This window comes from Zonotrichia leucophrys, chromosome 23, assembly GCF_028769735.1.
Source record: "Zonotrichia leucophrys gambelii isolate GWCS_2022_RI chromosome 23, RI_Zleu_2.0, whole genome shotgun sequence".
Taxonomy (NCBI): domain Eukaryota; kingdom Metazoa; phylum Chordata; class Aves; order Passeriformes; family Passerellidae; genus Zonotrichia; species Zonotrichia leucophrys.
Window position 1 is genome coordinate 1800034 of NC_088192.1, and position 14333 is coordinate 1814366.

At 44.8% G+C, this 14333-nt stretch overlaps 1 protein-coding gene across 3 annotated transcripts; it reads right to left on the reverse strand.

Moving 5' to 3' along the window:
* Positions 1–677: 677 nt before the first annotated feature.
* LOC135457234 (zinc finger and BTB domain-containing protein 8A-like) lies at positions 678–11486 on the reverse strand. Of its 3 annotated transcripts, none has more exons than XM_064731671.1 (4): positions 11062–11486; positions 9072–10054; positions 8323–8492; positions 678–3899 (listed from the first exon to the last, which is right to left on the reverse strand). In XM_064731671.1, the coding sequence occupies exons 2-4, from the start codon at positions 10024–10026 to the stop codon at positions 3567–3569; spliced, it is 1458 nt and encodes a 485-aa protein (XP_064587741.1). In that variant the 5' UTR covers positions 10027–10054; positions 11062–11486; the 3' UTR covers positions 678–3566. The 3 variants fall into 3 exon arrangements, with proteins under 3 accessions (XP_064587741.1, XP_064587740.1, XP_064587742.1); XM_064731670.1 differs by having other exon boundaries at positions 11038–11486; XM_064731672.1 differs by lacking the exon at positions 11062–11486 and adding an exon at positions 10534–10666.
* Positions 11487–14333: the final 2847 nt, after the last annotated feature.

Genomic DNA, 14333 nt, shown 5'->3' on the forward strand with positions numbered 1-14333 from the left:
TTTAAGTGGGGCTACCAAACTGTTTAAGATAAGGACAAATGACATTTTTTGGATAGCAAATACAGATGTTTAAGTAATTGAATGGCAATCAAAAAAAAAAAAGATGGGAAATTATGTGAAAGAACTAATCAAGCATCACACAAGTCATAGATTTTTTGGGGCTGAAATAATTCTGTAAGAAACACCTGAAAAGGAAGAGAGGGGATTTTTTAATTCAGCATTTCAGCCTTGGAAAGGATGGGAAGATGTTGTCAGAAAATAAGGAGAGTTAAGAGACATTGATCAGAGGATGATGAACTTTGTCTTCACTCTTGACTGTGGTTTTGTCACTACAAAATAAACACAAACCAAGCAAAAATAATCACAGAATTCTTGGAAAAGACCCCCTAAGATCAAATCCAGCACTAAACCCTGTCCCTAAGAGACATAAAGATGAAAGAAATACAGGAAATAAATAAATTAAATGGGAACATCCCTGTGTGGTTTTTACTTTCCTCCTTGAAATGTTCCTTGAGCTGATGAGGGGCAAGTGATATGAAATATTTCATATCACTTCACAGAAATATGAAGAAGACAATCAGAGGCAATGGAAGGAGACAAAAAGAAAAATGCTTTCATTTAGAGAAAAAAAAAACAACAAGGAAAATACATGAGTGTAAAATGAAGGACGTGGAAAACAGAAGGCACTTAACATTTATCTCGAATTGCAATACAAAAGGAAGGAAACAACGACCAAAATTAAGACAACAAATGTAAAAATGGTAACTTTTAAAACCCAGAAAAACATCATTGACTGTGGGGATTGCAGCCTTGAGCTAAACCTCCAAGTTTAATATGATACTTCAAAAATGACTACAGCAATCTAGTTCTACTAATGAGAATAACAACATATAAATCCAGAAAAAAAAGCCCTTATTTGCCCAGCAAATCAACAATTAATCTGTGTTTAAAAAGTCAAAGTCTTCCTGTGGATAGATTGCTCCATTTGCCCGTTTAGAGCCACTTCAGAGCTCGTTGTGAAGCATCTGCTCCTCAGCATTGTTAGATTTATGATCTCTAATTAAATTGAGTATTGATCCAAAAATCCCTTTGCTTCTAAAAACACCCCCACTATTAAGAAACACTTAATAGCCTGACCTTTGCAGTTGGCAGTGAAGATGTCAGGTCTGGAGAGAACACTTTATTTTCACTTTATTTTCATTTTCCCCTCCCCTTTATCCATCCCCAAACAAACCCAGCCCAATTCCAGCCACGTTTTTCCCCTGGGACAGCAGGCACTGATACCTGGGATTTGTTCTCAAACCGTTTAATGGAAAGGCAAAGGGAAACATCTATGAAATTTGAGCAAAGTTTCTCCATATCCTTTGAAATCTTTCTTGTTCTGTGTGTTTGATTTAGTCCAGGTTGCTCAGGAATATTTCTAAGCCATTTAATAACAGGCATTTTAGGAGTTGAAAAGCTCCAAGAAATTAAATGTCTGTTTTCACATCAAGTCCATTTTTGGGCTGCTGACCAAGTGTCCCATAAAATCAAGTGTAAGTCTTGTTTAAGATCTTTTCATCTGAGTAATCACAAAGATTTTTAAGTTACTCCCTCCCCAAACCCAAACCAATAAATTATCATTTTTGTAGGAAGAATAAAACACCATTTCTTGTGTCCTTGGGATGCTTTCCATGAAGAGGAGGGTGAACAATCCTTACACTGAATTTAGCATGAAGTTCTCAAGTTGTCATTTGTTGGTCACCTGCAGCCTGGAATGAAAATTCTGCACTCTCTGGTCATGATGATACAAGAAAAGTTATACAGTTTTTACACAACTAAAAATCAAAGAGTGACTTTTTAGCTGTCCCTGGGAAGGGTTATATAGTACATATACATATATATTTATATTTATATATATGTATGTGGGATTGTTGTGTAAGAAAACCCAGGGTTCAGCCAAACATGCTTACAAAGCTGTAAAAAATAAAAAAAAAATAGAATTTTCTAAATCTACAGCCATTGAGTTCCATGATGCCAAGAGCTGCAAGAACACTCAGGTGTGTCCAAGGAATGCAGAGCAGCAGGAGCCCAGGAGCATCTCCTGCTCCTCTCCTCTGACACTGCTGGGTAACAAAAACCCACCAAGCAACAAAACCAAGCTTATTTTGGTAGAGAAATAAAATTTCTTCATCATTACCCATCCCTGTAGCCTAATTGTTGGGTGAAATGACACAAATATGGTGTCTAGAACTTGCAGGACATCTTGGTTTTACTGGTACAGACTGGAAAAGGTGCAGAGAATTCAATATTGAGCTGAAAGGATTCCAAATCCAAATCCAGCTCCTGGCCCTGCACCCCAACAATCCCACCATGTCTGGGCACTTTGGAGAGGTTTCCAAATATAAAAAAAAACAGTATTTTAATAATCCTTATTAAACCAACCCAGCCTGAGATCCTAATTTTGAGACAAAGACATCTACTGCCATCAGTTAATGATCCCAATTTAAATCAGTTTGATATGTTAAGCATTTATGTGCTTATTTTCTTTGAAAGAAATAAATCTTGAACATATGATCTGCTAAAGATTCGTCTCATCCTAATAAATTTTACAGAAATCCTTTTCCAGACAAAAGTGCCAAACCATTTAAATGCTCTTTCTTAATTAGCTGCTGTTTTCCTTATTATAACATGAAGATTTTATGACATTTCATGGATAATTCTCACTTCTGAACACTCAGGAGAGGTTGTCTGGTCTGGGGGGTTTTATACTTTGTTTCTATAAACCCCACCTCTCTAAAAGTGTAAAAAATTGACAATTTACAATAATCTGTGACTTTTTAAAAAGAATTTAAACCTCCTTGCAAGAGGCTTTGAGATGTGCCCCATTGCCTGCTATAAAAATTATCCATGTAATTCTGCAGTTTCCTTGTTTATCCATAATTTCAGGATGGATTTTTTAACCAAACAACGCGTGGGGGTTCTGCTATCAAAATTATCCATGTAATTCTGCAGTTTGCTTGTTTAGCCACAATTTCAGGATGGAATTTCTAGCCAAACTCATGGGGGTTCTGCTATAAAAATTATCCATGTAATTCTGCATTTTGCTTGTTTATCCATAATTTCAGGATGGATTTTTTAACCAAACAAAAATGGGGATTTTGCTATAAAAATTATCCATGTAATTCTGCAGTTTGCTTGTTTAGCCATAATTTCAGGATGGATTTTTTAACCAAACACATGGGGGTTCTGCTATAAAAATTATCCATGTAATTCTGCAGTTTGCTTGTTTATCCATAATTTCAGGATGGATTTTTTTAACCAAACAACACATGGGGGTTCTGCTATAAAAGTTATCCACTAATTCTGCAGTTTGCTTGTTTATCCATATTTCAGGATGGATTTTTTTAACCAAACAAAAATGGGGGTTCTGCTAACAAACCAGCATGGCCTCAATGACGTGTCCATAAATACATGCAAGTCTGGACCTGTTCAACCACGTGTCTCTGTAGGATCAGCTGGCAGAGGGCATTTGCTCACAGTACATCCTCCCTCTTCCACAAAAATTCCCAATCCTCGTCTTCCAACTACCTAATGTTCGGTTTCACTTCCTTCTCCTCCGCCTCATCCTCGCTGTCATCCACCTGCTGGATGACCAAGTCGTTGGAGCCGTCCTCCACGATTTCCACGTCAGACCTGTTGTCCTCTCCGTAGTGCCACCTGGGCTCCTTGTCCCCGTCCTGGGGGAACTCCAGGGGCGCCTCAGCCTCCAAGTCAATGCGGATGCTGTCGATGCCAGCCTCTGCCAGGCACTCGTTGCACAGTCTGTAGCGCCGCGTGCCCTCCTGCACCACCTGGCCCGTCAGCTCCGTCACGTGCCGCTTGCACTTCCTGCAGATGGGCTTGCACGCCTGGTGGATCTGGGGAAGGCACAAGGGATTGTGGTAGTGTGTTGTTAAGTTTCTTGTGTTATTCCCCCAATTTATGTATTGTTCTCCCCTATTATGTGTAAAATGGTTTCGTTCCCCCAGTTTTTCCCGCCACTGCTACCCTGTCAGCTAAGTTGCTATAGCAACTGCCATTCATAGTCGCAGATATGTAATTGCTCCTCCCCTGGTTTCCCTTATAAGTGAAAGTTGTTTCCTCCCTGGGCCCAGTCAATCACCCCCTTTCTCCTCCCAGGTTTCGAGAACCTTCTCCTCTCTGGAGATGGTGGCTGGCTGGGGTCCCAGGACACCTCCTTTACCTTTTGATTATTGGTCTTCATGGAGTGTCAGTTCTGTGAAGTTCATCCCCTCACCTTTCCCGATTGGTTCCGCCTGTACCCACCTCCCTCCTTCATAATCCTGTTTTCACCCCCTATGAAAAAACTTCTTCCCGGCTGGTTTCCCCGGTGTTTTTGGATCTGGCATCACCTGCAATAAACCGATGTTTAACCCCCGGGAAATGGTCAGCTCCGATGTTTAACCCCCGGGAAATGGTCAGCTCCGTTCCTCCCCTATACCAGCGGTGTGAGCCAGTCCGCAGCCAGCACAGCCCGAGGCCCTCAGACGCCGAAGGGCGCTGGCCAGGAATTGCAGAGGGGCGTCGGCCTTTCGCCCTCAGCTAGCTGGACTCTAAACTTCGGGCCACATATGCCCCCCTCTGCACCCCTCCTTTATAATCCTGTTTCACCCCCTATGGAGAAACTTTTTCCCAGTTGGTTTCCCTGCATTTAGATCCCGCAACACCTTCAATAAACCGATGTTTAACCCCCGGGAAATGGTCAGCTCTGTTCCTCCCCAATCCCAGCGGTGTGAGGCACAGCCCGAGGCCCTCAGACGCCGAAGGGCGCTGGCCAGGAATTGCAGAGGGGCGTCGGCCTTTCGCCCTCAGCAGCCGGACTCTAAACTTCGGGCCACATATGCCCCCCTCTGCACCCCTCCTTTATAATCCTGTTTCACCCCCTATGGAGAAACTTCTTCCCGGTTGGTTTCCCTGCGTTTAGATCCCGCAACACCTTCAATAAACCGATGTTTAACCCCCGGGAAATGGTCAGCTCCGTTCCTCCCCTATACCAGCGGTGTGAGCCAGTCCGCAGCCAGCACAGCCCGAGGCCCTCAGACGCCGAAGGGCGCTGGCCAGGAATTGCAGAGGGGCGTCGGCCTTTCGCCCTCAGCTAGTCGGACTCTAAACTTCGGGCCACATATGCTCTCCTCTGCAAGGGATGGGCTTGGCTTGTGATGGCAACATTTGTAGTAAACCCCTCAGGTTTAGCCAGGGCCCCTTGGAGAATAGAATGCTGACACAGCAGCAAAGAAGTTTCCTGACTCCAGGGACATCCGCCTTGTACCTTATCCCTATAGCTATCACAGGAGCCTTAGACAGTCACTGGGGTGAGAGAAGGACCAGAATCTTGTTCCTTCATCAGAAGGCTTGATTTATTGATATATAATATACATTATAGGGACATCCGCCTTGTACCTTATCCCTATAGCTATCACAGGAGCCTTAGACGGTCACTGGGTGAGAGAAGGACCAGAATCTTGTTCCTTGATCAGAAGGCTTGATTTATTGATATATAATATATCATACATTATAGGGACATCCGCCTTGTACCTTATCCCTATAGCTATCACAGGAGCCTTAGACGGTCACTGGGTGAGAGAAGGACCAGAATCTTGTCCCTTGATCAGAAGGCTTGATTTATTGATATATAATATATCATACATTATAACTATACTAAAAAGAATAAAGAGAGAGCTTGCAGAGAGCAGCTATGCTAAGAATAGAATAGAAGGAATGAATAACAAAGTTCTGTGTGCAGGGAATCTGTCCCTGAGCTGCTCCTGTGATTGACCTTTAATGGGTTAGGGTTAGGGTTAGGGTTTAATGGTACACATGGAAGATGAGCCAATCACAGGGACACCTGCTACATAACAATTGATAACAATTGTTTACATTCTTCTTCTTGGGCTCTGCTTCCCAGAAGATGGACAAATGTGAAAGAAAGGATTTCTATGAAAAAATGTCTGCGACATATAGCCATGTAAGGCAATATTGTGTTAACCCTACTGTTGGTCACTTATGGTCACTCTAACACCTTTGCCATTGGTCAGGATTGGATCCAGGCCAAGGGTATAAAAGTAGCATACTGTACCCCTGCTAACTGGGAAGAAGAAGAGCTGAGACCCTTCACGGACCCTCCAATAAAGCCATACTCGTGGAACAGCCAGCGTCTTCTGCTTCTCCTCTCTCTACCGTCTGCTGGAGCCTTAGGCCAAGGGAAAAGCTACCTAGCAAGCAAAGCTGAAATCACAAGAGCTGCCTGATCACTAAGAGCTGAATATTCCCTGCTTGCTAGGGGCTGACCCGCGGCCTTGGTCTGAGAGCGAGCTGGCTTCTGGCACCCAGTGCCCTTGGGGCTGAGCTCTGGAGCTGGAACAGCTTGCATAGGATAAGACCAAGTAGGCTCATTAAACATTTACCTCAGAAACTCGGTTTCTGAATGATGATTCGCTGCTGGGTGTGTCGATCACCTCTCCTTTCCCTTCCCTTGCCCCTTACTGTCTGTCAATCTCGAGTGATTGGCAGACTCAAAGGATGCCCTCTACCCCTGGAGGGCATTGTGCCATCCAGGTGTTCTTTGTCCCTCGAGACTTCCCCTCCTGTCCCTGCTTTGTCCCTCCTTCCCTCCCCATCTCTCCCGGGGGGCCGCACACATCTTTGATGGAAAAATCCTTTCCTTAGGATTTTTTCTCTTGAGAAGCTGAGAGGCCTCAAAAACAAAATGTAAACCATGATTATCTGCTGCTGTGGAATGCAACAGGTAAATCTGGGATTGGTCTCAGAGTTGTTTCTAATTAATGGCCAATCACAGCCAGCTGGCTCAGACTCTGAGCCACAAACCTTTGTTATCATTCCTTCTTTTTCTATTCTTAGCCAGCCTTCTGATGAAATCCTTTCTTCTATTCTTTTAGTATAGTTTTAATGTAATATATATCATAAAATAATAAATCAGCCTTCTGAAACATGGAGTCAGATCCTCATCTCTTCCCTCACCCTCAGACCCCAGTGAACACGGTCACACCAGGGTTCAAAGGAACAGCAACCACACGGTTTGGGAAGTTCTGCTGGAGCTGTTGCTTTGTTCTGTGGGCCAGAATAAAGCTCTGGATCCAAACCCTCCATCAGAACCAACTCTTTCCTTCCCCATCTCCTTAAAGCTTCTCCACAGAGGGGAACCTGAGGAGCAGCCCCTGTTGTGGGGGCAAAGCTCCATCTCGCAGGATGGAGTTGCTAAGCATCCACAAATGGGGTTTTTGGGAGATGACTGCTGCAGGAAAGGCATTTTGTGCTGTTTTTGTGAGCCAGCAAAGGCTTCCTGAAGATAAGGAAAGCCCCATATCTCTCTCAAAGAAGACACCAAAGCTATTCCCATGACAAGGTGATGGAAGAGAGAAAGTTAAAAGATATGACGGGGCTCCTTGTTCACCTATTGAGAATTTTGTTTCTCTCTTATGACCAATGGGCAGTGAATGTGTCTGCTAAATAAATGTAAATATCTTGAAAAACTATAAAGGCAACATGTTGGTATAATAAATCTCTGTTATGCACCCCTCTGATGGAGTCTTGGTGCTTTGCACCGTGTTGCACTCTATAGTGACAGACTGTCACTGTCACATTTCCTGAAAAATCCCTTCACCAGGATTTCTTCTCCTGGGAAGCTGAGAAGCCTCAGAGGAAAATGAAAACAATAATTATCTGATTGCTTCTCCTGTGTTTTGCTGCTTTGGAACGTGGTTTGGACAATGTTTGATTGGTTTAATGTGAATTGTTTTGACTTAATGACCAATCACTGTCCAGCTGTGTTGAACTCTGAGGAGAGAGTAATGAGTTTTTCATTATTATCTTTTAGCCTTCTGTCTGTATCCTCTCTCTATTCTTTAGTATAGCATTCTTTAATATAATATAGTAACATAAAATAATAAATTAGCCTTCTAAGAACATGGAGTCAGATTCACCATTTCCTCCCTACAACGGGGGACTCAGAAAACACCACAAACAGCATTGCCTCAATTTGAGAGACATCAAACACTGAACTGCACCAGCCCAGCACAGTAATTGCCCACTGGAGCTCTCACAGGCTGCAGAGAGCAGAACCTCTGCAAGCCATCAATTAGCCAACAAATTCCTCCCCTTTCCTGCAAATTATCCTTCAATTCCACCGCAACCAAACCAAATTAATTTTTCTATTCCCCTCTTCTTCACGGGAGTCATTAGATCAACCAGATACACTCACAGTGTGTTTAATTAGCTGGATTTCCACGTTAAATAAATCATGCAGCTGCTAAAAATACTCACAGTTCGGAAATGGCTGCTGAGGTGATCCAGCCTGCTGAATCTCTTGCCACAGGCCTCGCAGGGGTACGGCCGCTCTCCCGTGTGGCAGCGGAGGTGACGCTTCAGGTCAGCTTTTCTCTTCACCACGTGGCTGCAGAATGGACACTTGAACCTCATCCTGGCCAGGTCATCTGTCAGAAAATAATGGGATTAAAAAAAAAAATTAAAAAAAAAAAAATCATCGCGTCGTTTTTATCAAAATCACGTCACGTAATGCTGTAGGGACAAAGTGTGTTATGAGAAGAATAGCACATCGCTTTTGTGAAAATAATATCCATGGGTTGTTTGGAGCACAAAGGTTTTGTGTTTGCCTGTGGATCACACAGGAGTGTAACAAAGGAGGAGAGGAGCATTGGCTGTAGTAACACAGACCTGGACAGGGCTTGGAGCAACCTGGGACAGTGGGAGGTGTCCCTGCCCATGGCAGGGAGTGGAGCAAAATCAGCTTTAAGATCCTTTCCAACCAAAACCATTCTGTGATTTCATGAAAATGAGCTTAAGAATATCCCAACTTATATTTATTTTTAAATTTAATACCCCAGCTACTTCAAGAACTCAAAATTATTTCAAGATCATGAGTTCAACTTTCCAAAAATACATTTCTGGACAATACATCTGGTTTTTTTTTGGCAGCTGTGCTTTCCTATTGAGCAAGACCTATTTTCTCAGAGCCAGCAGAGAGGATTCTCAGGTGTCTCAACCCCACTCACCTTCAGCCCAGTTGCCCATGACTCCCAGGATGGAGGGCATGCTCCCGTATTGCTCCTCAGCTTTGGAGGACTTGGATTTACTGGAGGAGCGAGGCGATTCGTGCTCCTGCTGGGACACAGCCAAGCCCCTGGGCATCACCTCAGCCCCCTGGCTGAACTGGTAACCCACGTGAGGAGCTTCCACCTCGGCGTCCATGTGAACCTGCTCCTCGGGCGGCGCGGCGTGGCCGGCGGGCTCGGCAGCCCTGTCCTCCAGCTTGCTTGATTTATAGTGGGGGATGTCTGCGGGCTGCTGCAGCCCCAGGTGCCGCGATTTCTTGATGGAATCCTGCCGCTGCTCGTGTTTGGACAGCTGCTGCTGCTGCTGCTGCTGCTGGGCATTTCTCTGAGAGCTGGGGTAATAGTTGAAATTGCTCCAAGCGTTGCCGCCCATCATGCAAGTCCCGGGGTCTGGGCTGGAGTGGGGGTGTGGGGGGCTGCTCTCTGCCCTCCAGCCTCCGCTGTACACACAGGATCTCTCCACGCCGTTGGAGCTCACGTCTTTGTCTGACAGGCTGAAGTAGCGATCCTTCTCCTTCTCACTGATGTCCAGCGAGGACTTGATGAAGGTTTTACACACGCTGATCACATCGGTCATCTGCAGATAGCTGGCGGCCGACATGACCTCGATCACATTCTGACCAGTGAGGGACAGTTTGCCTGAATACACAAAATCCAGGATGACTGTGAAGGTGTCAGGAGAAAAGGCCTGGAAAGTGGCTGTGGTGGACTGACTGGTCTCCTTGGAGCTCTGCGAAAGGAGCATTTTGAAGTAGCCGCTGCTGGCAAACAGCACATTGCGATGGGCTTTGAAGACCTTGCCCTCCACCAGGATGTTGCAGTCACAGAACAAGTCCTGCCTGCGCTGCTCATTTAGTTGCTGCAAGAGGTGAAACTGATGAGAAGAAATCTCCATCCCAGAAAAGGTGAAATGAAACGTTGCTCTAAAAAAAATGAAGAAAACCATTACACTCTTGACTTCAATGCCGTGTAACTCAGCCAAAAATATCAGACCCAATTTAAAAGCTATAATAATACCATTTCTTTATTTATTCCAAATAACAGCATTCCTTTAAATCTACAAATATATTTGTAAACTACGATATGCTCAACCACGGATTCATTTTCCAACAGGACAAGAGGGATGACAAAGCCAAGCCCGCGTTGTTTGGCACGGACGGGCGCGCTCCAGCCGGGAGCATCCCCGTGGCCGGGCTGCGGGGCTGGATGCGGGGCTGGAGCCGTGCCGCCCGCCGGGGCTGCGCAGCCTTCCGGGAGGACGAGGAGCCAAGAGCAGCTGCGGCCGAGCCTCGAACCGGCGCTTCCGCCTCGCCCCGCTCCGCCCGGGCCCCGCTGCCGAAAGCTCCGGGGGCAGCGCCCGGGCCCCCCCCGGCATTGGCCGCGGCCGCCGGCACTCACTCACCCGGTCCCCGGCACGCCCGACGGTGCCGGAGCCGCCCGGTCCCGTTCCCACCTCGGGGACCGCAGCGCCCGCCAGCCCCGGCCGGGCTGCGCTGCCTTCCGCCCTCACGGACCGCCCCGAGCCGGGCGCGCCGCCCGCGGGAACGGAGCCGCGGCTCCGCCAGAGCCCCCCCCCCGTGTGTCCCCCCCGCTGCCGGTGCCCGGTGCCCAGCGCCCGGTGCCGCTCCCGGCCCGCCGCCCGCAGCCCCCTCCGCCTGCAGCGCCCCCGCTGCCGCCGCCCGCCCCGCGCAGCCCCTTTGTGTCCGCGCCCGGGGCTGCAAATGGCGCCCGGCGGGGACGCGGCAGCGCCGGCACCGAGCGGCTCCGGGCGGCTCCGGGCGGCACCGATCGGCACCAAAGCGCCCGTGAGCGCTGCGGAGCCCCGCGCCCTCCTCACCGCCCCTCACAGCCCGGCTGGCTCCGGGCGGCCCGTTCCGCCCCACTCCCAGCGCCCTGCCCGGCCTACCGGCGTGCGGGAGCCGCCACTCACCGGCGGGGAGCTGCGGGCGCTGCCGCCGAGCCGGGGGGGAACGGGCGGGCGGTGGCTGCGGGATCCCCGGCCCCGCCTCGGGGCTCGCCGTGCCTGCAGGCGCCGCGCCGCTGCTCCCGCAGCCCTGCGAGCCCGAGCGGCACAGAAACAAAAGGTATTTGCTGACGTGGGCGTTGGACAGAGACGCCCGAGGGCTGGGGACACAATTAAAGGGGCAACGCAGCGATCGCGGCCGCAGCCCCGCGCCTGCCCCGGCGCCGGCAGCAGGGACGGGATGCCCTGCGTGCCTCCTCTTCACACCTTTATCTACAGCAGGGGCCTCGATGACCCAAATCCTTCTCCTTTCTCTCGCAGCATCCTCCAAAGGAGATGTGACATCTTCTTTTCTCTGTTGGGATCTGTTATCTTCTGAAGGAAGCATGGCTGAAAGCGAAACCTGAACCTCTCACCTTCTCTCCCTCGAAGTTTAGTATCTTTCTCCTTCCTCTTCTTACCACCAGGGTCTTTTCTGTGATTTTGACGCCCTAGTTATTGTTCATAAATATTTATTTTCCCATGGAAACCATTCTTCCTTAACCCAGCCCTTTGTGGCATTTTTGGCCTTCCCTTCTCTAACTTCAAACATTCCACCTTGAAACAATTTATCTTCCTTTGCAAGTGTAGCAAAATTGACAAAGTCTTTATCTAAAGATAACAATCCAAAGACCCTTTCCTTTAATCATTAGAACCACTCACCCACTAATTTATATGCATTTATTAATCTTCAATTTATATCCTTTCATATTTTGTATATATATATATATGTATGTATGTAGGTATGTATGTATATGTAATAATTTTCCGGCTTATTTCCCCATTTTTCATAAATTTTCTTAGTTTTGTAGATTCTCCTTTCAAAGCCAGGCCTAAAATCTTCATGAGACCCATTCTGCTTCTGTGAGATTCTAAATTAAACATTCTTGAACACGGAACAACTGGAATTCACCCCAGCTTCTCACAGCTCTTACCTGAGAAATAAAGAATACAATCAACTAAACTATCAGATTGTTTAATATATAAACCAGAATATTCATTTGTAGTATCAGGTTTTAATACCATTTGGATTAATTTCTTTAAAGCTTATTTTTGCCTGTCAAGCCAAGTAAGTAGCAGCTTTTTTAATTTAACATGGAATTAAATTAAATGAATTAAATTAAATTCATGAATTTAATGAATTCACAGAATCCCAGGATGGTTTGGGCTGGAAAGGACCTTAAAGACCATGGGCAGGGACACCTTGTTGCTCAATATTCTACATAATTTGGGCAAAAATGTAGAAAAAACGATTTCATCAGCTGAAAGCTTCCTTTGGAAAGGAATTATCCGGAGGTATTTGTTGTGTTTGCCTTGCCTGGGTGGTGCTTTCACTCCTGTCAGGGAGCTTTGTGTCAATGCCAACAGGAGCTCGAGGGTTCTCCTCCTGCCAGCAGAATTTAAAAAATACGAGGGGAAATTTCAGCCTTATCTGGAGTGGCTGAATTAGAATTTTTGTGCTTTGGATCCACAGAACAAACTTTGCATTTCTCATCCACGGGGCTGATTTCATCCCGTTGTGCACAGTAACGCATCCCAAACAATCCCAGACGTCAAATAGGATTTTTTTTAGGTCGTGTTTCTAAATTTTAGAGGCAATTTCAGCTGAGAAAGTTGCACTTGAGCTGTTGTTTGGGGAGTTTATCCAGAGGGAATGTGCTTGGCAGCTTTGTGAAGGAGGTGAAGGAGCTGCTCCTCACAGCCAGAGTGCAAAGAGTTTGCTCTGCACACTAAAAAATTACATTTTTGTTGCTCATAGAAAAATTAACATATATTTCTCCTTGGGTTTGGTAACTAAATAGGATTAACAATAATAATAATTATAATAATATAATAATAATTAATATAATAATAATATAATAATATTATTATATTAATAATATAATAATATATTATTATATTATTAATATAATTAATATAATATAATTAATATGATATTATTATATAATATAATAATATTATTATATTAATAATAATATAATAATATAATCCTATAATAATTATAGGATTAACAATAATATAATGGTATCATGTAATATAATAATTTAATTAACAGTGGCACCAATTAAAATATTTCAGTTCTCCTCAAAATAAATATTCCTCATGAATCCCAGCCTTCGGTGATGGCGCATCTTCTAACTTTATTTATCCAGGGATATTTTTTACCACCCTCACCCCTCTGAGTTCTTCAGCATCTCACATCTTTCATGGAAAAAAAAAAAGGTAAAATTGTCTACTTGCAATGAGATTTTTTTATCAAATATTCAATGTAATTTAAATTTTTCTGGAAAGGATAATTGGGGTGTTGTCCTCCCCACATGCATCTCCCCCTAGCTGGGATCAGTGTCTGCTTCCCAGCAAGAAAAATGAGAAGTTTCAAAAGTTGAATTGACATAAAACTACAAAGACTGTTTAAAAAATTAATAAAATAAAATATTTTCTAAAAATCTCACTTGGCTGGTTTAAGTGAACATAATCCTTTTAGTCCTTTCCTTCCAAAAACCTGATTTTTCTTGCAATCTAGCCGTCTCCAAAAATTGCTATGTTGATTTTTAAACCAAATTAACGAAATGGAAACGTTAATTATTTCATTTGAATGCCAGAAATTGAAAGGTGAGCCTCAGTCTAGACACTCTCAGGTTTACTCAATCAACATTTGAAGGATAAAAAACAAAATCAAAGCAACCCTCTCAGAGAGTTTTATTTTCTAGACAATCAAAAAAACTCCAGAACGCTCCAAGATCCACAAATATAACTCAGTCACTTCCACAAATCAGGGTCAGTTTATAAGAATTTGCCATCATTACTGGACTAAAGGACTTGGGTTATGAAACTCTTACAAAACATCAGGAAATTCAACGACCACATCTGGAAGATTTACAAGGGCTTCGCACCAAGAGGTTAAATGCACTACAAACACCAGTGCAGCTTGTATTCCTTCAGTGAAATACAGTGCATTTCTGTGCAAAAATACATGAAAATGTGTATTCCTAAACAAAGTCAAGTACAACCAGCTAAGTTTTAAGATATGCCATCCTCACGGCCTTTCAGAACCTTTGAGAAAGAGATTCTATTAGAAATAACTCCCCTAAAAAGATGATTTTTGTTTCTTCACCAAGCACCACAGGAAGGTTTTTTTTTATAAACATCATTTTCTCAAAGCTTGTAGAGGCTGGATCTACAAATGGAAGATTTCAGGA

Excerpts from the sequence above, each read along its gene's own strand:
- LOC135457234 (XM_064731671.1), bottom strand. The coding sequence starts at position 10,026 with ATGGAGATTTCTTCTCATCAGTTTCACCTCTTGCAGCAACTAAATGAG. Across the intron at positions 8,493-9,071 it reads CATGGGCAACTGGGCTGAAG|ATGACCTGGCCAGGATGAGG; the intron begins GTGAGTGGGGTT and ends ATTTTCTGACAG. Across the intron at positions 3,900-8,322 it reads TCAGCAGCCATTTCCGAACT|ATCCACCAGGCGTGCAAGCC; the intron begins GTGAGTATTTTT and ends TGCCTTCCCCAG.